General features: G+C 47.9%; 1 protein-coding gene across 2 annotated transcripts; it reads right to left on the bottom strand.

Annotated features, from left to right (window-relative positions):
- AMFR (autocrine motility factor receptor) lies at positions 1,477-22,660 on the bottom strand. Of its 2 annotated transcripts, none has more exons than XM_021407971.1 (14): positions 22,428-22,660; positions 21,977-22,069; positions 20,624-20,788; positions 18,874-19,026; positions 15,706-15,746; positions 14,827-14,959; positions 14,163-14,296; positions 12,388-12,498; positions 10,350-10,540; positions 9,471-9,574; positions 7,625-7,759; positions 6,528-6,611; positions 4,451-4,635; positions 1,477-3,046 (listed from the first exon to the last, which is right to left on the bottom strand). In XM_021407971.1, the coding sequence occupies exons 1-14, from the start codon at positions 22,617-22,619 to the stop codon at positions 2,899-2,901; spliced, it is 1,869 nt and encodes a 622-aa protein (XP_021263646.1). In that variant the 5' UTR covers positions 22,620-22,660; the 3' UTR covers positions 1,477-2,898. The 2 variants fall into 2 exon arrangements, with proteins under 2 accessions (XP_021263646.1, XP_021263647.1); XM_021407972.1 differs by lacking the exon at positions 22,428-22,660 and adding an exon at positions 22,239-22,257.

Here is a 22,699-nt window from a genome sequence, read left to right as displayed (position 1 = left end):
CAGCCTGAGCTGGGGGGCACCCAGCCCATGGCAGGGGTGGGGCTGGGTGGGCTTTCAGGTCTAACCCAAGCCATTCTATGGTAACGATTCCATAATTTCCATCCCATCCCCATCCCCAGTTAGAGGACCTCACTGTCCCAGTTGTATCTCCTTTACCCCCACATAATGACACCCCCCGGCAGCTCAGGACCATCTTCCAGCCAATCCCTGCCCCGCACTACATCGCTGGTCCCGCTGCAGCCCTTCCCTCCTCGGGAAGCCCATTCATTATTCGCTTCCGATGGGACTCAGCCCGTGCGGGCCTCCAGGCCGGGCTCTACGGGAGCGCTCAGCCGCGGGCACGGCCGCCCCCCAGCGGCCGCTCAGGGCCCGGGCCCAGCTGAGCGCCGGGAGCACGGCGGGCGGGGCGGGGATGTGCGGAGGTGGTGATCGTCTGCCCACAGCCGGGCAGGTCCTGATAAAGAACATCTGGGTACATCACAGGCTGAGCAGTGCGCCCAGGAGAACCTCATGAGGTTCAACATCTACAGTGCAAGGTCTGCACCTGGGTCATAGCAACCCTCAATATCAATACAAGTTGGGGAATGAAAGAATGGAGCACAGTCCTGCTGAAAAGGACTTTGCGGTACTGGTGGGTGGCAGTTGGACACGAGGCAGCACTGTGCCCTCGCATCCCAGGAATCCAGCCATAGCCTGGGCTGCATCCAAAGCAGCGCAGCCAGCAGGGCAGGGAGGGGATGTGCCGCTCTGCTCTGCTCTGTGAGACCTGACCTGGAGCTCTGTGTCCAGATGGGGAGTCCTCAGTACAGGAGAGACGTGGAGCTGTTGGATTGCATCCAGAGGAGGGCCACAAAAATGACCGAGGGATGGAAGAGCTCCCTACGAGGACAGACTGAGAGCTGGGGCTGTGCAGCCTGGAGGAGGGAAGGCTCCAGAGAGACCTGAGAGCGGCCTTCAGTATCTAATGGGGCTGTAAGAAGGGGACAGGCTCTTTAGCAGGGACTGTTATGACAGGACAAGGGGAAATGGTTTCAAGCTGAAAGAGGGGAGATTTGGATTGGAGATAAGGAAGAAGTTCTTTGCACTAAGGGCGGTGAGGCAGTGGCACAGGCTGCCCAGAGAGGTGGTGGTGCCCCGTCCCTGCAGACAGCCAAGGTCAGGGGACGGGGCTGTGAGCACTGATGGAGCTGTGGGTGTCCCTGCTCAGTGCAGGGAGTGGGAGCAGATGGCCTTTAAGGTCCCGTCCAACTCACACCACTCTGTGATTCTGATTCTGCACCCCCAGAGCCAAACTCTGTGTTGTTCACACACCCAGCAGCACTCACTCTACCCCAGCAGACTCTCAGACAGCCCAGAACCCATTTTATTTTCACAGCCCCCCCAGGCATATTTCTCTCCCACCTCCATGCCCACACCACAGTTGGATTCTCATCACACAGGAACACGAGGAGACAAACCACAGGAATTTGCAAACAATTTCCAACACTGATCAAGATTTTATTTTTTTTAAACAATAAAAACAAGCTGTGCTCTGAGCAAAACCAATCATCTCGAAAAAAAATCTTGGAAGTTTCCTAACAGCATCGCAAGGTAAGGCTTCCCAAAAGTCTTACTGACATAAATTATTTTCACCTAAACATCAATGCAACGCCTTTCGTTAAACTCACTTTTAAACGTCCCTAAAAACCAACAGTAAAAAAAGTTACCAACAATTCTAGATAATACTGGGCTCCTTCCAAAGGACAGTGGCACTAGAACTCACTCATCAGGAATTTAACAATGAAGTCGCTGCCACGTAAAACTCTACTACGCAAGCTGGCATTGCCAGGTCCAGGTGCATCCGGTGTCAAAAATTCTTTAGAAAAATCCCAGGTGAGCAGATGGGGCTGCGTGGTGCCTAAGGGCCGGCTGCCCCAGTGCTTCTAGTCTCACAGTGAAGTCGTGGGGTTAAAAATGAAATAAAAAGTGAGATACCAGAGCTATCTCCAGCCTCTTCCTTGAAGTCCGTGCTGCTCTGGAGTCCAAAACAGGCAGGCTTCTCACTGGAATTCCATCGTCCTTGTAACACTGAATTCTGGGGGCTGCAGCCTCCCCCTGTGCCCCTTCTTCTTCACTCCACTCCTCCCCGCTTCTCACTTCTTTCTGGCAGTAAAAGGAAAATAGCGCAGCCCTGGGGAGCGAGCAGAACTACAGGCCTGCCAGCGCACAAGAGCCCAGCGATGGTGAACAAACTACTGTGTGCTGGAATCAGTGGGAATTAGCGCATCACTGCACAATTAACAGTTTCATTTTTTCCTACGTTACGTTGCTAAACAGCGTCCACCCAGTCTACAACCTGACTTCCCAGCAGGACTCCAGCAGCACTGCAGCCAGCCGGCGCAGCCCCTTCCTTCGCCCTGGAGATGAGCAGGGAGCTGCGAGCGGCTGCTCACCTGAAGCAGGGTTTGCTGCCAACCCCTGCGCTTCCCTCCCCTCTTGCAGTCATTCTGCCTGCCCTCAGGCTGAACGTGCCAGTGCCCTTGGACCTGCACCCACAGCTGCTCATTTTGAACACACTTTCCCTCAGCTTCTGCTGTGCAGTCAGGCTAACGCCTCGCACGAGCTGCGCAAATCGCGCCCCTGGTTTACAGATTGCCTTTGTCTGTGGAGGGGATGAACGTCACATAGAAAATATTACAAAAAAGGTTAATTTGTCAGCTGTCCGAACATGATTAGGCCACATGCTTTATACAGCAGAGCGGCAGCCAGCTCGCTCAGCAGCACAGCTAGCTGAACTCTGAAGTGACACTTTCCTGCTGGTATAGAAAGCGCAGGGTTGTCTTTTTTTTTTTTTTTTTTTGTATTTCATTTCTTTATTCAGCATCGCTCACGAGGAGGAGGAAGGAGAAGCAGCGAGCGCTAAGAGTTCTGCTGCATCTGAAGTCTCCGCTCGGCGGCGGCCGCCAGCATCCTGCGGCGCAGCGTGACCGGGTCGGCAGAGGCTCCCTCGGGCACAGAGGGCTTCTCCGTGCTCACCTCTTCATCCGAGGTTTTGTTCAGGTAACGCCTGCAGGAGGAAAAAGGAAGATAAGTGAGCACAGCCCGGCTCGGTCTGGCTCTGGAGAACGCTCGGTGCTTTCGGGAAATGAGGCGGCAGCTAAAGCACACCGAAAGCTGGAAATGCTTTGCATGGACACACTAACAATGCACTCAAAGGAAATCTCTGGGTACGCTTCCCAGGGACGCAGAAGCTCACAGTGTCAGTGCAGGGTTCTTGTGCACATGGGACGGGGCCAGTTCTGAAGGTTTGGGCTCTGCTCTTAACTCAGAGCAGTTCACTGAGACTTGAGGTGAGTCCCCACCGCTGCACCACGTGTAAGTGCAGGCAGCACCTGCAGCTGCCTCACTGAGGACAAGGAAAGCACAGACAGACGGGCACTGGGGCTGCAAAGTGCCACGTCGTGCAATAATACAAGGAAGCAGCTCCCAGAGGTAACAGCCCAATACTTTTCTGAGCTTAGAGACAAAACACAGTAGTTGGCAGTCCCACTCTTCAACACAGAAAAGGAACGAGAAAACTGGAAAGTCAAAAATGCTTCTGTCGCCCTACATGACATTCTTCAAAGAAAATGATTCTAGGAGCAAGCCTATTTACAGACAAACTCTTCAAAGGCACCGTACCCCCAGTTATTCATAGGAAGGCATTTCAATATGGGGGAGGAAAGAAAAGCATAGCTCAGTGTACTTTTGTAGATCCTTTCAGCAGCCTCTCTGAGATAAAAATGGGTAACACTGGTTACAAATGCTATTAAGTTTTATCCACAGCTCCAAAGTGCTTTTCCTTTCTTTTCTTTTTTAAACCATCAACAAGATTCTATTGCAGTTCTCCAACATGACTGTAACTCGTAACATAAGATGCTACATACAATACCCATTAGTAGTTGAGCTGAAAGAAACAGCTGGCCACGCTCACTTCGGCAGTGTTGACTTGTTAATCAGAAGCTCTTCTGGTCTGTCAGCCCTACGCAGCTTAATATTTGCTCTTGCTCTGTATTTGGAAAGTGGTGCCTGACAGTAAGCTCAGCTGCAACAGCACACAGCGCAGGCTGACACCTAGGCCCAGAGATTAGCTAGAAGTGTACTAAGAGACTCAGCACAAGTAGCGTTTCCTCACTTACTAGAAGCTCAAACTAAAGCTCATTGAAGCTGGAAAAATCACCCTATGATTGGAAGAGCTTTGGATCAACCACTCGGGAAGCTGCGCGCACACTGCGACACAAGATGCTGTTTCAGAACTGGGTTTACCAGAGGCACGTGTCTTAAAGAGCACCAGAGCCTGCTGCAGCAATGTATCCATCCCTCTTAATACTTTTTGCACCAACCCAGTCTTGCAGTGGTCATAATCCACGTGACAACCATTCTGGGGCATTCTAACCCAGTGGCCAAGCTGAAGCTTTAGGAAGGCACATACTTTCGAGCTTGCTGCAACAAGTCCTCCTTCCGCTGAACCAACATGCGCTGCCTCTCATCGGCTGACTTGGAAAAGCGACTTCCCCTGGCTTCGAAATCTTCTGCTTCACCGGGTTCCGCCTCCATTTCGCTCAGTTCTCCCATTTCTTCCAGTCTTGAGTTGAGTTCAAGTGGCACTCTTTTGGTCTAAGAGAAAAAGAGGGGAGAAGTTAGGAAAAGAGGTGTTTTTTTTTTCTTAATTAAAATAAAAGTCTCAGGTCCGTGCAAAATTTGCTAACGGGGCTTCTTTGCATCAAACTAACAAGCTGCAAAGAGCTGTCACTTTCTAAGGCACTGAAAGAAGCTAGGCTCTCACCTGCTGCACCCCATCCCACCTCCTTTGAAAACCCCAGCCGAAATACAGAACAAAGCTAATCAAAGCATGTTCAAAGAGCTGGCATTCTGTAACGCTGCGCCTTCCACACCGTGCGTGGAAGGGATCTCAGAGACATAAACGTTAATTACTCATAATTAACGCTCTCTGAAAATGAGGCTCTTGATGTAGCTAGATTCAGGAGAGCTGACTCCATCAGCAATGTAAAAGTAAAGAAGGAATAGCAAATGTGCCAGCAGCACATCCCCAACTGCCCTCGTCTCGTATCAACACGGAACCCCCAAAACCACCAGCAGTATTTAGGGGGAAGGTATCACTATCTCCATCTTATGACCTTTGATTTCTAGATGGAATTAATGCACAACATGACAGAGAGGAAAGCCCAGCTCAGTCGTGACAAAAGGTGCTTTTATTTGAGCATGTGAGCTCCCCTAACAAGCCTGACTGCCAACAAGCAGAACTCCGATGCATTTGCCACAATGCTGGACATCTACCACAGATTTAAGTGGGCATAAAAGATTGAATGCTTGTAAAACCTTCTCTAAAGCTGCAGCACAAAGCAACGAGAGCTGCCTCACTCCCTCTCGGAGGCTGTGTCATAAGGTGCCAAGCTGCAGCTATCCATTATTTGGAAACGCAAGTCTCACCCGCAGGAGATGACGAGGGCTTCTGACAACCCTTCCCTTTTGCATTTAAAAAGCTTCTTACATAATTATGTGCAATCTGCTGCAGTAGCTTGTTTGCTGCTAGATCTTTCCAAACAGACAAGAGTTCGACTGACCACAGCAATATACTCTCCTGGTAAGAAGAAACAGAACACCCACCATACACCAAGTGCTTGGTTAAACACTGAAATCAAAACTGAAGAGACAGAAAAATAGACAGGAGATTCCTAGAGGATGCCCCTAAGCTCCCAAGTCTTCTCTCAGCAATTGAAGCAGCGACAGAAAGGAGCTAAGCAGGTTTGTCTCCCAGGTTGACCTCTGTGGCTGTGTAACACGGGTGGCCAGCTTGTCCTGCGCCAGCTGAACCGAACACTGAATGCACAGAGCTGCTGGTTTGGCCTGACATCCCTGGAAAACCACTCATCTCCTGCCCTGCCAGGAGTTCAAACACAAAGACCTCCCAATACAGCTCTTCTGCAGCAAGGTCAGCAGCAGCAGAGCAGTATTTCCATGCCAAGGACATGGCACTATGTTTGGAGCATGGCGTACGTAAAATTCCTCCATGCAGGAGAGCAGCAACAGGACTCTCCACAGCACCACAGAATCGCAGGGGTTGGAAGGGACCTCTAGAGATCATCAAGTCCAACCCCTGGCTAAAGCAGGCTCCCTGCAGCAGGTCACACAGGTGGGAGTCCAGACAGGTGATGAATATCTCCAAAGAAGTAGGCTCCACCACCTCTGCGGGCAGTCTGTTCCAGGGCTCTGTCACCCCCACGGTAAAGAAGTTCTTCCATATATTTCTGTGGAACTTCCTCTGTTCCAGTTTTTGGCCGCTGCCCCTCGTCCTGTCACTACGCACCACTGAAAAGAGTTGGGCCTCATCCAATTGCCTGCCACACTTCAGATATTTATAAGCATCGATAAGATCCCCTCTCAGCCTCCCCTTCACGAGGTGGCCTTTCCTCACACAGGAGATGCTCCAGGCCCTGTACCATCTTTGTGGCCCCCTGCTGGACTCCTTCCAGGATGTGCCACGTTACCTGGGTGACTGTTTCAGGAGCCTCCTGGTCAGTGCTGTGTCGCTCCACAGAATTGCTCGAAGCCGGCCTACCAGCCTCTGCACGCTGAAATGCAAACATCACGGGTTTAATGCAGCACGTGAAATAACAAAACCCAAACAAGTCCTCTGAACGCATTCAAACTCTGCCTTCTGCAACATCACGTGTTACATTCCATTTAGAAACACATCAGTTAGCCATAAGCAGAAAGCACTGTGCTGAAAGAGAATTCTCTCTGCTTCCCCACACGCAGGCTGAAACTGCACTCCAGATAACAGCACTATCCGATGTGCACGCAGCCAGAATTCAATATTCTTATTAGCAGAGCTGCTGTCCCCAGACTGCTTTACTGAGATGTGCTATCACTAATTAAAAACAAGGCACCCTTCTGCCGTCTACTTTCTTTGTGGAAAGCCTTCCTAAATGGCACGATTCGATTATCTGTCAGCAAAGAAACCAACTGGAAATGTTCTAAAGGTTCTGCACATGAGCAATGGAGAAGAGCTGCTTTAACTGAACAAATATTTGTTTCCAGCTAGGACACTTTCAATCCGTATTTTTGGTATGTGACTGAACATACTGCATTTATGGAGCTTGAGACTAAGGAAAAAGTAATGCCAAGGTGTTTTTTTCACTAGCATTTGGCACTCTGTTGTGCACTGAACCACTAGGGACAGCCTACAGCCCTCTCGTGACAGTCTACAGCTTTCCTGCATAAACAAAGTGTCCTGCATTAAACATGGACAGTGCTAAAGCACACCTGAGAGCCATTCTAACACATCAAAAGGCCCTTCCAAGAGCTATGGCAAGGAACAGATGCATATACCTCAACCATACACAACAGAGAAACATTCTGATTAAGTCAGACATCGCAACGTGAAGATACAAGACATGCCAGGCAGCCAAAACTGGATTGCATCTTCCAACTGCAACGTGTTCATACAGATAAAATCTGAAGAGTAACACTGCACTGAGCTAAGCTGGGTTCACTGTGCCTTTACCTGACGCCGCTCACCCCTACAAGCTCAGTCCATATGTAAGACAGACACACATTTTAGGTGCACGGTCTCATGACTTACCTGCGTGGGGAAAGGCACCTGGATGCGCCCTTCCAAGATGTTGTCGGTGGTTATCTCTACAGAACGGGTTAGCTGCAGATCCTGCAGAACTACATGATAAGGAACCTGAGGGAACATCTCCTGAATCTGGTGGGCCTGGAGAAAGCAAGGTTTATACAGGCAGTATTAGGCATATAGAACATTAGCTGGTGAGTGTCTTACTAGAAACAGAAAAAAAAATGAACAGCTCAAAGTTTAGGTTATAATAACTCACATGCAGAAAGAAAAAAAAATGAAGGGAATGAAAACCCACGCTGGCAGTGATTTACAGGACAATATTTCAACTCCACTGAAGCCAACACCAAAACTATAATTCCTATGGAGGCACCACACGATCCTGAAAATGTACGTTCCTGTTCCCCTGTGCTTGTACATAGACAAAGGCTTCAAAAGATTCCTAACCTTTATTTTGTGACAGCACAGATGCAGATATATATACATAAAGACCTACACAAAATTCAGGTGTGACTGAAAGTTAGCTCAACATTAAAAAAAAAAACACCCAAATAAAATCATTTTTCTCTGCCCCAGATGCGTTTCTAGATGGAAAGGACACGTGGAATAGGTTTTAATCACATACTCTCTCCTGCCAGCCTGCCTACAGACCAGCCTTCATACAGTCTGAGAGCTCTGAAAGTTACAAGGGAAAAAAAAAACTGAGAACAACAAATAAAACTGAGTATGAGGTGTTTGAAAAGCAAAGTAAAAAACTGTGCACCAGCTGACAGTGTGTTGAAACACAAGCAACTGCAGCAAACTTCACTCTCTGTAGTACTTATCTGCGACAAAAACAACTGACGTAGCATTTCAGCCTTTGGCCTTTCTCTTGAAATACTTCCCTAGGGTTTTATTCAGTAACACAAAGGAGAACTTCTCTTCGTTTCTATTAAAAATGTGTAATACTTCAGTGGTTTGCTGACTTTGCCTTTCCATTAAAGCAGATATTTCAATATAAGTTGCTACTCTGAATAATGCACAGTGTTAAATCATTATTCATCCTTAATAAAAGCCATTTGTGTCACCCTGTCCTGTTAAAAACCTAAGCTGACTTCACGTGAAGAGTCCCTGCAAACTTCACTTAGCAAATCATCTGCTGACACTTTCCCACCCCCTGACCCCAAGCCCCTGAATAATTGTGGCCTTATCCTATCGAGCCTTAAACCATTGTGAAGGCTTGGACAGATGTCACATTGGGAAAGCTTTGTCACCTTCATGTCATACCTCACTGAGCACTTATTAACTTACAGCACACAACGGTTCAAAGAACTCGAAGGAAATGCCACTCTTCAAACTAAAGAAGTTCCATGAAGCCATCCCCTTCTCTTCCTATACTACAGTAGAGAGATTATTCATGGTCAAACCTGGGCCTTTATCCTCAGCACTCCTATCATCGTCATGAATCATCAAGTCAGTTGTGCAACAGAGAGCTACTTAATCAACCAACAGCTAAATTTTCTGATCACTCTGACCCTTCACTACTAGAAGTTGTGAGTGAAGCCAAGTACTAAAGGAAAGCTAAAGTCACATCAAGCAAGCTAAGAAAAGGTCTACCCACCTACACCTACATCATGCAGAAAGTACATACAATTTTTCTCCATCGCTTACTTACCTTTTGTGTTTGCACATCCCAAACAACCTTCAGCCCTAGCTTCATTGAAATGAAGCTTCTCATTCAGGAGATAACTTCCATGTGGCACCCAAGCACTGTTCTGACTTCCTTCCCCTTCTGTTCTCTATCTACATGCACCCCTTTCCTCCCACAGTACAAACAGGAAGGCTGAGGTCCAAAACAGCCAAGCAGCCTTACCATAGCATTGAGCTGGGAGTTGCTGGCTTGTGTGATACCAAGGATGTTGGTAGTATGCATCACTTCTACTGAAAAACTGGGCAGCCAGCTGGCAATTCGAGAACCTAGGGATAAAAAAAATCACAAGGGAAGTCACAAGGTTCTCAGCACACAAAGTACTTCTACATGTGTTTAACACAATTCGTCATGTTTCCACAAGGTACACATGGGGAGTTCTCACTGCAGTCTTCCCTAAGGATGGAGATGGCTGGAGAAGATCAGTGACAGCTCCTAGCAGATGCTGTGACAGAGACTTAACAAGCTGAAGGCTAGAGAAGGACCATGAAAACAAGAATCTCTTGTTCCCATGAGAGGGAAAATTAAAATTATCCAGAATCAAATTCAGTTCTGGAACACATTAATAATTCCAGCAATTTTACTAAAAACAGGCCTGTTTCTAACCAAGCTGAAACTGGTCCCAGAGCGAGTCGGGTCCAAGTGGCCTGCGCCACTGAGAGAATTCCTACCCGGGAACACAGTAACTGAACAACATGGCTGCTGCAGTTACGTGCTCAGGCTCAGAGCAGGGCACACGGCCGACTCCCTCCTCCTTCCTTGTTTCCATGTAAATAAATGCATGATGTGCTATTCCTTCTATCTGCCCAGCAATGTTGCTGGTGTCCGAGCCACATGAGAGCACTACCTCCATAGCTCTGGGAAATATCAGAGACGATTCTGTGAGCTCTTGCAAAAGAGCAGTAAGAAACACGTAAGTGTCTGACAAACTCATGCAGAAGTGCAGCTTAAGTTTCAGTTGAAACACAGAACGCTCTCCTACAGAAGGCTGTTCCCTTTGGTTTTTTGGTCAGCAGCATCAGACGTCAGATCTGCTCAACTCACCATCGAAGTGGAAGAAGTGGTTGTGCTGGTTCAAGCGTGGTCTGCCTTCTGCTACTGCCACGGGGACCAGGTTCTCATCCAGATTCTCCCTTTGGTGATCCTCCCTCACGTGATGGCTGTCAGTGATATTAAGAGACATTCTGCACGTTGGGCAAGATGTGTCTTGTTCGAGCCAGGACCGCAGGCAAGAGCTAACAGGAACACAGCAACATTATGGTGAGTTTGCAGCAATTTTCCAAGACATCATTATCACAAGTACCTCAAGTAGCTGTAGCATATTCTGTATAGAGCACTAGCAAGTGCGCACAGACTGCTCAGAGATCATGTGCAAGGCACGCCTGATGATCTCCCAACGACTGGCTGTGTTTCTTTTCCTTCCAGCTGAAAGTACACAAGTGGTGCAGGTTTTGTAAACAAGCTCACAGATTTACCCCAAACTCAACCACCTCAAGCACGATGCCTGCCTAGCTCAGAACAAGCAAGTTCAGCCTGGAAGGAGGGAACAAAGTGTCTTTTCTCTCACCATCTTGAGCTGAAAAAGGACAAATAGCAACTGAACAAATATTTAAAAGATAGGATAAACTTTCATAGCAGTTCTGCCAGAGTGATGTGGATAGGAACCTTCAAAGTTCTCAAAAAAGTCACGAGCCAAACCATCAAAGTGAGTACAACTCTGGAACTTTATAAATAGATTAACATAAACCAGCGCTCTGCCACTGCAGCATTCCCCTAATTCTGAACATTTGCTGTCTTGCAGAAAGAGAGGTGTTTGAAATGCAAGTTTAAGCACTCAGAGCTGTACTATGTGTTCCCTATCTTTGATATACAAGCCAAAGTCATCCAGTGTAATATGTTCCCTCCCTAAGTGCACCAGTGAGGTAAAGGTAACTGAGCTTCAGAAGAAAAAATACAAAAGGGTCATTTTAGATACAGAGAAGATAACTTCCTGATGAGGAGACCCTGTGCTTCTCAAGTGCTCAGGAGGTGATTAAATATTCATTGATTCAGCAGCACTGGAAGAGGAGTTTCTGCTACTGAGGCAAATTATCTCATTAGAGACTTCTTGGAACACAGATAAATATTTATGGCAAGGTTGTTACAAATGACAACAAATTAGCACACGGATTCTAATCTCTGCTCTGACAGTTACCAGAAAAGTAAAAAGCTGTTTGCAGAAAGGATCCTGCTCAGATGACACCACAGGGAGAATTTAATTGACCGTCCACATTAACCAAATGGCACTTCAGAAATTCCCACCTTGAGCCCCATACCTCCTTCCACCTTTAAGCAAAAATGTAAAGATACAAGCGCTGCCACAAAAGATCTAAGAAAAGGTGCACTCCACCTCCACAAGCATCCACTGTGACTCACTACCAACTGAGTGCAAGAAACAGTGCAGAGAGTGATCCTCCGGTGAAGAGCTTCCCAGTTCCAACTAGCATTGCCCGGTGACCTCCTCAGCTGCTTTGTTTAAGCTCTTTCATTCACAGCCCTGAGGGACTCAGCCCCCCACGACACCATCTAATTACATGTGACCTCCACAAGTGTCCTGGAGCATTCATCACCATGTAAGGGTCTCCTGTACAAAAAACATTTGCTGTTTTTCTCCTTAAAGTTGGTATCTGAAGAGTACGTAAGGGTCTAACTCTGATTTTTTTTCATCACTTGAAAACCAGCATATGCTCATGGAGGAAGCAAAGGCTGGGACAGAGGGTGGGGAAAAACAGAAAGCCTATTTTAGCGAGCATTTGCACGGCAAGGCAGGGTACACACTTGCAGCTGAGGTACCGTAACTCAGTACTACCTGCATAGCAGCTGACAACACACGCACTCGTAGTTCGGAGGAAAGAAGGCAGCAAAGGAAACAACTCAAACATGGAAGTGAGGGAAGCGAACACCACTTTTGCTCTGCAATTAGAAGCAGACCAAGAGGGCCCAGGCAGTAAAGGCTGACTGCTGGCTGCTTGTCATCCTGCTCCAAGGGTCAGACCTGCCCACATAACCCTTCTCCCCACGTCCTGCAGCCCCAGCCACGTACTTGTGGAAGAGATGGCCGCAGGGGAGTTTCCGTGCGGACTGCATGGAGTCCCAGCAGATGGCACAGTCGTCATTATTGACTGCTAGCTCCTCGGGTGTTGCAACTGCAAACCTACAAAAGGAAGAGACAGAAGTAATGATTACCCCAACTCGGCACGGCCTTCTGCCCAGAGGATTCTGCACTGAGGAAACCTTCCCTCCACATTCACTTTTCCTTGAGGGAGGTGTGCCAGGATGTTTGTTATCTTTTCCATAACTAGAACTCATACTCTAAAGGAAAACTGTCATACACGTCCCTCCCATGCTTTCTTACAGTGTCTGTTTTGGCACACCTTGCATACACCCTAAGCTCAAATAGCTTTGGCTTATTGTCTTCCAAGGAGTATGATCATTAGGTCGAGAACCACAGGTTATAACCTGTACAGATTTGGCTTACGTCATTTTTCTAAATGAGCTTTAATAGCTGTACCCATTAAAATGTCTTTCTGGGATCCTAAGTACTTATGGTTTGATAAATTTTGCCCTCAGATTTCACCAACCCCTACTTGTCTTTGAATTATTATACATTTAAAGTACAGTGTCATGCAAGTATCTATTGCACAGTACCCAAAGACAAACAGTACAGACAGTACAGAGATGAGTGGCACAACAACAGTTCACAGTACTGCTACAGTGCAATATACCCGAAAACCAACTACACAAACAAACGAAGCTAGCTTGCATGCCAGCAGATTCACCAAGAAGCCAGAACACGTTTTTTTCCAAAACAATCAGGATGATGAGAACACACTAAGTCACTCAGACAAGATGTCCAAAATATTTGCAACTCAAAACGCCTTTGAGAGCCATGTAAAGGGTTTAGCAGCTGCACCTTACCGAAAAGAAATAATGCATTGTGGATGAGCTTCGCTATGCAGCTCTTAACCTGGTATTACAGCACTACCTGACCTTTTGCAAAGAAAACACTGGGAGTCTCCAGGGAAGACTGTTTTCTCTACCTAGAGAACAGCAGCAGGCATCAGAGCTGGTCAAATCCACTGGAATCTAAAATGAAAATGGTACAGCAACGTACAGAAAAACTCCCCGCTGCTCTTCATTTTACTGAGGACACAGCTGAGCTATGAAAACACTGGATCAGAGATGGAGCAGCACCTGGCACACTCTTAGGTTTTAGCAGGCCTCTCCACTTCTCTACATTGTCTTGGTATAGGGGGATGGCCCAAAGTAATCCTGAATGGCTCTCAGCTCCACTCCAGGTACAAAGCTGGCTTGAAGCTGGCCGCACGTTTAATGAACAGATTTTTTTTAATTAATATTTTGATTACATTTCAGGCAGCAACTGAACGGCAAGGCCCGAGGAAATTAGAAGCATTAATTTCCATCAGAGCCAAAGCCAATACATGAAGTAGGCTGAGCTCTGCAGACCTTACGCCACCCCTACCACCTAGGGCAGTACATAAGGGCAAACAGAAGAAATTCTGGACAGGAGAATTAACTTGTGACCAGCATTACTCGTACAAAAGCAGGATGCCTGGTAAAAGTCAGCCCTATGTATTCTGTTAAACTGAGACAGAGTCCCTCGTCACAAATACAATGGAAGCAAAGAACTTGTGAAAACACACCCTCTAGAGCAGGAAGATTTCAGAGCAGGATTTGGAAGACAGTATCTCTCCAGCTCACAACATGTATCAAAGGAATGCAAGAGAACCCCAATTTCTTGACCGGGCTTCTCTACACACGGTGCAATCTGTACCCTAGAGCAAGCAGGCAGCTCACCGGGCCTCCATGTTGCCCACCACGCGCAGGTAGTTCTTGTGCCGCCGAATCCTTCGCTGCACCTCGTGGAACAGGTAGCGCAGCTGCATGAAGATCACCAGGCTTGCCATCGACAGCCAGATATTGCCAAACAGCTTTGGGGAAGGAAAACAACAGCAGGGATCAGAATGAACGCTGTGGGAACCGGGAGGCAGCCACAGGAAACTGCATCCGTTCTTAAAAGAACAAGAACCCAGGAAATCAGTACTTCTGCTAAGACCAAACTAACCACACTAGTTCACAGGAACTGCTGCTCTTCACCCCCTCAAACACAACTTGAGCAGCACAGCATTCACAACCAGGAGAAATGGTGTTCGAGCCCTGCTCATCTGAACGTCCGCCATTGCCAGTGAAAATAATTCTGCCTGACTGCTCAATAATAAAGCCAATTAAACAGGTAATTACACAGTAGTTAATACTCCATAACAAAGCTATTTATGAAGATTGCAATTACACAGGAAGAAAGAATGCCAGAATCCCCGTGCTACGCTTTCCTCTTCACTTACTGAACTTCTCTACAGCAGCCGGTTCGTGAAATAAGCAAAACGAAAACAAATTTGAAATATCCAGCACCCGCTATTTTAAGGCAAGTCCATTGCTCAGCTTTATCTCCAGTTCTCCATACCAGCATATGGATATGATGCATCAAGTCCAGCGAAAGCAAGGTCAGCTCCATGACAAAATCCGTGTAGTACACATATGTGCCTTTACCCTCCCACGTTCCTTCATGGTTGAGATCCCAGAGATGAATTACATATCTGCAAGAGCACAGGCACTAATGTTACTTGCTGGTTTTCATTAGCTAAAATCTCTAAGCTATTTTACCTTCTGGATTTGGATGCTTTGTCCTGCCTAGGCCCAGCGCTTTCTTTGTTTTCTCTAATGTTACTGGTTTCAAACAGCAATATCTGACAAAGGCAAAAAGCAGTGAGTGCTTGGCCCACACTGGCACTGCAGATACCACCAGATGACAGAAGGTACAGTGGTGCTCGCTAAGATCCTGTGTGCTCTCACAGCTGCTTTTAAGATGACAGTATGCATGCTGCAGACCCACATTGTTCAGCCTCTGAGGTGTGCATCGGGTGAGGCATTACAGCTTAATGACAGACCCAGAATGCAGGTGGTGACCTGGACAAAGCTACTGCTCTGTATGTCCTGCCCTACATACACCTTGCAGATGCATGTGCGTGCTTTTTCTTTAGAGCAAAAGTTAGAGAGATTAGGATCTTAGAAGAAACACAGTATGATGATATCAAGGAGCATAAATCAGTCCCCAAACAGCAGCACCAATCCATTTTAATCCACATCTTAAGCACTGCTCTATTACCAGCCTCTAAAGCGATCTGTAGAACTGTAGATACTGTAGAACTTCTATTTCAAAAACAGGAGAGGCCCGTCCCCAAATACACACTTGCAATTCAGCAAGGTAACTGCACACAGCTCTTACATCCACACCACATGCACAAACTCCTTGAGCAACCACCACAGGAGCTCAGGTACTCACCGCAAAATCACATGAGCAGTTCTGACAGTCACCAGCAGAGACTGCAAAAGAGGAAACAAAGACGTTAACAGCGTTCTGGCCTGGGTAGCAGTACTAACTGCTAAAGCACAGTGCTTCAGTGCAGCTTGAAGTCCTGTGAAACAGCTGTGTGCATGACATACCTGTGACAATTTCTCTAGGCGAAGTACAGAGAACATAACTGAGCGCACCAGAAAGCAAAGGAAAACAGCAGTCTGAAGACAAGCCATCAGAAAGGTGCTTTTCTGGACTACCTAAGCACTTCACTATGGAGGAACCACGGCCCCATCACCCCCCTCAGCTGTGGGGCCCTTTGTTGTGCCACACCATGGGAGCAGAGGAGCAGGACAAACCCCCAGCCTACCCTCAGCCCCCTGCAGCTAGCAAGTACCAGGAGATGCCACAGCACAGGGGATTTACAAGGAGCAACTGCACACTGTGCCTGCAGAGCTGTCTGCTGGCATGCCCTCAGCACAGCACTGGAAAAAAAACTGTCCAAAACACAAACGTACCATTGCAGCAATAAAAGTGGGTTTGAATGTTTTTCCATTTGTGAGAAGCCTTCTGTCCAAAGGGCTTCAGGGTAAGACACACAAATCAGTCAAACAGCACAGAAACAGCTACGAACGTAGCAGCAGGTCATCCTGCACTGTGCGCTGTGCTCAGCGCAGGCACCGTTCCCCAGACAGAACTCAGTACTCGGGCTGCTCCGTGGGGCTGCCAGACCCCCCTGTCTCCTCCTACCCCAAATGTGGGTAAGAGAAAGAGACTCTGCTCTGTTCTCAGGGTTTTGGCTACAGAGGAGCTTTGAGCAGACCACAGAGGAAAAGTAAACACGTCCTCGCGCTCACCATGCGGGCACGGAAACGGAACAACCACCCGAGCTGTGGGTGGATGTGCCACGGAGCGTGGAGTGATGTCAGAACTATGACACGTGGCAGGAAGCCTCCAGCAAGGAAGACGTTCATCCGCAGGAAATCTGAAGATTTTTACAGCCTTGAAGAGGTTAAAACCTAAGTCAGCATTTGGAATCTGGTATTCCAGTACTTGCCTCCAACCCACCGTTTTGCTGCCAAGACATTTTGGTGCCGGTTAGCGAGGCAACAGCGCAGAAAGCGCAGCGCTGCGCCAGCAGCGACCCAGCTTGGCGGCCCCAGGTGCTGCCAGTGATGGCACTTAGAGGAAACTGCTCCACGCTGCGCACTGCTCCCAGGAGGATGCGGCACAGGGCAGGCAGCCGGCAGCTCTGCACCCACACGCTGACACGCGCTGCTGCGAGGCACTATGCTACAGCTGCCTGCAGAGTCAGGAGGGAGATGAACAGCTTAATGCAACTCAGTGTAATGAGATACATGCTAACGGAATACATTTGGCAGGGCCCCTCTGGAAGCCACCACCAGGAACACATGTCAGCCTTCAAGCTTTAATGCTCTTTTGCTGAGAGCTTGAGGACCATGAGGTGTCACTACCAGCACCTGGAAGAAACCTGAACATTCTAATCCACTGCCATGAGTGTTGGCTACTGAAGTCAAAGGAACTCCTCACGGTCATCCACCCAGGGCATACTGAAAAGGCACAGGAAGGGGCAAGGTTAGACAGTTTCACGTGGAAAGGATTAAACAAAGAGTTCTTTTGCTTGGAAGGAGCAGGAGCAGGAGAAAGATCCATAAAATTATAAATGATGTGAAGAAGAGTAAACAGTAAACAAATTCTTTGTTATTTTTCATCACCATTGTATCAGACAATAGCCAGGGATGGTATCACACAAATGAGTCCCAACAACTGGAAGAGCTCATCTGTGTACACAGTGCATAGCAAAAGGCAGAATCCACTGCACTCGAACGCCGCGTAGGCCAAAGTATAGCTAAGGTCAGTGAACAACAGGACAACCTCCCAGAGTCTGCCCATAGCTACCAAACCCAGCCCACTGCACAGCCCTCAGCAAACACCAGCTGAGAGGAGGGAGGGGAGGGCAGGAGACCCTTTCCTATACATCCTCCACAAACCTCTGCAGCATAGAGGGCAGCACGGACCAGTGGCTCAGCTGAGGACCACACACTTATGCTCACCTCTGTCAACGAGCAGACAGAACAACTGGAGTGAATAGCTGGGCCCCATCCGGTCACCCAAAATCACCAGCACCAAGCACCGTGCAAACAACTCTTGGAAACCAGAACGCTCCCTGATAAACCTCCCCCATGCCAGCATGGGGCAGATACACCGCTCTGCTAAGCCAAGATAAGAGATGCAGCACTAACGAGACACTACCTATTAGAGACAGCAGTAAATCTTCAAAAACTGCAAATCCAGCTGTGCAGCATGTTCTCGTATTTAAGAGAAGGTACACTGACGTGTTCAATAACCGAGCATCATATTATCCTGCTATCAGCCAATCATTTTCTTTCCTCTTTGCTAACTTTGAGTATGAATTCCAGGTAGTGGAGAAGAAAAATAAATCTTAGGTATTATTTGTTATCTGAGCTAAGGATGCAGGATAGTGACTTAGTTGCAATGACACTGGTTAATACCCCTTCAAGAATGTCACTTCCTCAGGCAGAGTGTAAGACCATAACATCACAAGCACGCTGATTTCACCCCACAAACATACAGATGCGTACTTCACAAACAGCCTGATGTTTACAGGGGTGCACAAACACGAATTGCTCGCCTCACCTGGGATGCAACTATTCACACAAATCCCGTGGGCATGCCTTAGGGAAAGGATGTTAGTCGTGATCCTTTTAGGAAGAAATGAAATAGAAAATACAGCCTAGAGGGAACAGGCTGCAGTGCACGTTACATGTACATTCCGTCCCTCTCCCTAACTGCCATTTCAGCTAAGCCTTCTTGCAATGCTCATGAAGCACAGCCATTATTTTTTCATACACTGCCTTTTGATTTCAGAGTCATCTTACAGATTTATCTTCTCATTCTCTTCTTCAGACAAAGAGTATTTGTGGGCTTAAACTCTAAACAGAGAAAGAATGCATATCTGGCAACTACCCTAAACCAGGAGAGGGGTTGTACACATCTTTGGAGCTTCTTCTTGTGGGAAACTAAAAGAAAACCCACCATGAGCCAAGTGTCACACAGCCCCAGCTGAGGAGTGAAAAGCAGTGCAGAAACAACACCGTATGAAAGCAGTCTCACCTCTGCTGCCATGAAAGCCAAGGTGTGCATCCCATGGGTGTAGCCAATAACACCACAGACGACTGCCAGCCCGCAGCACGACAGCAGCATGGCGACGAGCAGGGTCAGGACTCTGACGTGGCTGCTCATGGGTGTCGTTGGAGAGAAGGACAGCTGCAGCACAAACACATAAGCACGTAACAGGTTTGAATGAGACTTTCATCCTCCCTGCTTTCCATGTTCACTTCCACAGACAATTTTTCCTTGCTCGGGAAAACCTTTTGTTTCCCAGTTTCGTGATCTCAACCACACAGCATAGCAAGGAGCACTGTGGAATAAAGCTAGAAGGACCTATCCACCAAGGCATCGCTCATCTCCCTCTCATCTACATTCACAGAGTTTTTTTGAAGTCAGAAAGGATTGTTTTGATTATTTGATCTAATGTTTAGGTCATTTGTGTGATAAAACCACAGGCACTTTCTCATCCAGTAGATTCTGTATCAAATCCACAGCATCTGGTTAGGATGAACTCAACAACACTGGAAGAATGAGACATCACCCTACAAAAACTCACCTGCAGCTAGAGACTGCTGGACAGAGCCTACTGAAAATGGTCTAATTCAACAACGTATATAACATATTAATTATCTAAGCTACCTTGACAGTAGACTACATCTAGACCAAATCAGAAGCTACTCAAGAGGGGTCCATGTCCTTATTTTCAGGGCAGGAAGAACAGAATAAGGAAAGGAGTTGCCCAAAGCTTCACCCCACTCTGATTAAAGTTGACTCCCATGCTTTGTTCTAAAACCGATTCCTTCTTCCTTGTTTACATTTGGTTCAGTTTCTCATCCAGCTGAGTCTACAAGGCAGATCACACAAGTACCATTTGTCCAAACAAATAACTACGATACACACTTTGAAGGCAGAAGGGATATAATAAGGATTTCTTCCCACATGAACTTTGGTCTCTTACCGCTTTCTGAACAAGCCCAAGACTACCCGATGTCTGCCTGGTTCATTCCTGCCTCGATTTCCCTAGCCCCAGTCCATCTCTTTTCAAGTTTGGTGCTTAGTTCCTTGAGAATTGACAGGCCTTACTGGATACTAATAACAAAATAAAGAAATTAGAAAGCTACCAGGAGGAAATTCATGGATTCAGTTTAGTTCAAGCTTTTTTATTTCCGGACAGAGGAGCTGAGGAAAACATATATGCATTATAGATGCTTAAAGAATAAGATTTACTGCTCAAATTCCAATTCCATCTTCCTTGCCTAGCTTTCAGTTTCTGGGTCTCTCTACCAAATTTGTTGCTGGTATTAACAGAAACTGCATAGAGTTTATGAAGAAAGTTGTGCTGTATATTGTAAAGACTCTGGGACTCAGCACTGGGTAGATGTGAGTTTGAAGCATGAGCGCAGAATCCACACAAAGAGCTTTTACGGATCAGTCTCAAAGGACACCATTCTAAGGGAAGTTCTGCCCTCCGGATTTCTCCACTAAGAGCTATGAAGACAGGACGCAGAGTTACACAATAGTAATTGCAGGGTCTATAAAAGGAGCAATTCATTAAAGAAAATAAATATCTTTGGCTCTACTTATCTGACGAGAAGACTGAAAGAGTAAGATTGACACAGCATTTCAATCATTTGAAGCTAATGGAAGCTGTACACGTTCAGCACCTCAGGTGGGAAAAAGGCCTAAATGATCTGCTTGCAACCTATCCTAAGCCAGCGCTTCTAAATTTGTATAACCCTTAATCAAAACTTACATATTCAAAGCGATCCTTGCAGAGCTGAACCATGAGATGAAGAAACACAAGCCCAGAGAACCAGAGGCACCACATGACCACTTCTTCCACTGTCTGAACATTCAGCACACCAAAAATGAAGATGAACTTGTAGAAGATGAAATTCCAGAACTTATCCTTGAGATGCTGAAAAGAAAGGAACTCGGTTACTGCGGAGAGAGCGCTGACAATCCACACACGTTTTGTTAAAGAACATGATGAAACCACCAGGAGGACAGTTAAGACATGCCCAGAATTCCTTCCCGATGCTGATAGTGTTGGGTCACCAGTAACAATAAACAGCCTTTCCCTAAAACACACTCCCACTATCCAAAAGTGAATGAATTCAGTCACTGCCTTTCAATTCTGTTTTTAAGAGAGCAGAGAACAACTGGTTAAAATTCCACATCCTCGCTGTCAACATGTATGACAAAAGAAAGTCTGACCCAATGGCCTGTTTGTTGTATACTTCACTCAGAGGCTCAGAGGGAGCGAATCACATATACAACAGCCTTTGAGGGACCCGTGGCTACTCACAAAGCCTTACGTGCCCTAGCTCTGCGTGCCAGAAATGATCATGGCCTGATTTTTCCTAGAGAACTGCGCTTACATGCTTGTTTTTAAAATATCTACTATTCCAACCACTGCTGCTGCTTTTATCTTTTGCAGGACCCTGCTTTCAAAAAGCCTGGGCTGTAATGGTCCTCTAGCTGCATTTTTACAAACCTTCTCACCCATGCTAAGTGCAGGAATGGACAATGTGAGCTTTCAGTCCCAGTCACCTCCCATCCCCGGGCACATGCCTGCCTGTTCCCTCTTAAACCATCCCCTCCATGTCATGTCCGAGGCTGGAGAGCACCAGCACTTGTGCAGCACGCAGGACACAGAGCAAGGTGTGGGAGTTAGCAGCACCAACACTTCCCTAACTGTGAAACGCAGTGGAGAAATGCCGCCACATACGAATGAGGCAGGGAAAAAACACAGATGTTATGAATACTCCGAACTGAGATGCACTTGTAAGAAATCCGGCAATGCGTACAAAGGGTTTTCCAGTTGACCACGGACTTGTAAAATACCACTAAACAATGAAGAAGTTCCCTCCAAAAATAAACTGGAAGCTTGTAAACACAGATAGAGCAGGTAACGGCGAAGGGTTAACTGGGGGGATAGTTTTCTACATGGTGCTATTGGATAGCACATTCAGCACAGAGAACCCGAAGCTGCAGGGCTGAAATTTGTTTTAAAGCCCACTTATCTTGCGTACCTTCCAGCAGTTCCACACAGAAAACGCAGCAAGGTGTGCCACAGCTGCACAGCAACGCGCAGCCGCCTTACCTGCCTCTCGCTGACGCGCAGCGGGCCGAACACCACGCACTGGATCAGCTTAGCGACCAGCATCAGGACGCAGCACGCCGTGTTCACGAGCACCTGGAGAGAAACAAAGCAGTCAGCCACAGATCCCTCTGCCCTTCTCCGGGAGGGAGGGCGGCAGGGGAAGGAACAAGCCTCACAGAGCCTCCCTTTGTGCTCCGCGCAGTTTTGGTGAAATGTAAGCCTGGGCTCTCCTGAGAGCGCAGCTCTCAGGCGGACAGCTCACCTCACTTCTTTCTAGAAAGATGAACCCCTGTATGGCAGAACGCCCAGCAAACAAAGCTGCCGCTTAGCGATGAGCCGTTTACACGGACCAGCACATTTTAGCGCTAAGGAGCGCGAGGTCGGCACTTGGGATCAGGGCAACGGCACCGAGCGGGCCCCCCGCGGCCCCCGCCCCGCGGCCCCGGCTCACCCAGACGCAGAGGCTGTCGGACAGCAGGTAGTAGGCGACGTCCAGGGCCCGCGGCCCGCCCGCCCGCTGCTCGCCGGCCGCGCTGAGGGCGCGCTGGGCGCTGAGGGCGGCGGCCAGCAGGGCCAGGCCGCTGAGCGCCGCGTACGTGCGCAGGCTGGGCCAGGGGAAGCGCTCCAGGAACAGCAGCGGCATCGCGGAGCCCCGCGGCCGCCGCCGCCGCTCGGCCCCGCTTCCTGCGGCCTAGCGCCCGCCCGCCGGCACCGCCCCTCCGC

Source organism: Numida meleagris, chromosome 10 (genome assembly GCF_002078875.1).
Source record: "Numida meleagris isolate 19003 breed g44 Domestic line chromosome 10, NumMel1.0, whole genome shotgun sequence".
Lineage (NCBI taxonomy): Eukaryota > Metazoa > Chordata > Aves > Galliformes > Numididae > Numida > Numida meleagris.
This window is presented reverse-complemented; position numbering and strand designations above follow the sequence as displayed.

What these genes read in the sequence shown, in the direction of transcription:
- AMFR (XM_021407971.1), bottom strand. Translation starts at nt 22,619, where the DNA reads ATGCCGCTGCTGTTCCTGGAGCGCTTCCCCTGGCCCAGCCTGCGCACG. An exon ending in TGCGCGTCAGCGAGAGGCAG is followed by an intron (nt 20,789 to 21,976) that starts GTAAGGCGGCTG and finishes CTTTCTTTTCAG; the next exon opens with CATCTCAAGGATAAGTTCTG. An exon ending in TTGTTGCAGCAAGCTCGAAA is followed by an intron (nt 3,047 to 4,450) that starts GTATGTGCCTTC and finishes TTCCTCCTGCAG; the next exon opens with GCGTTACCTGAACAAAACCT.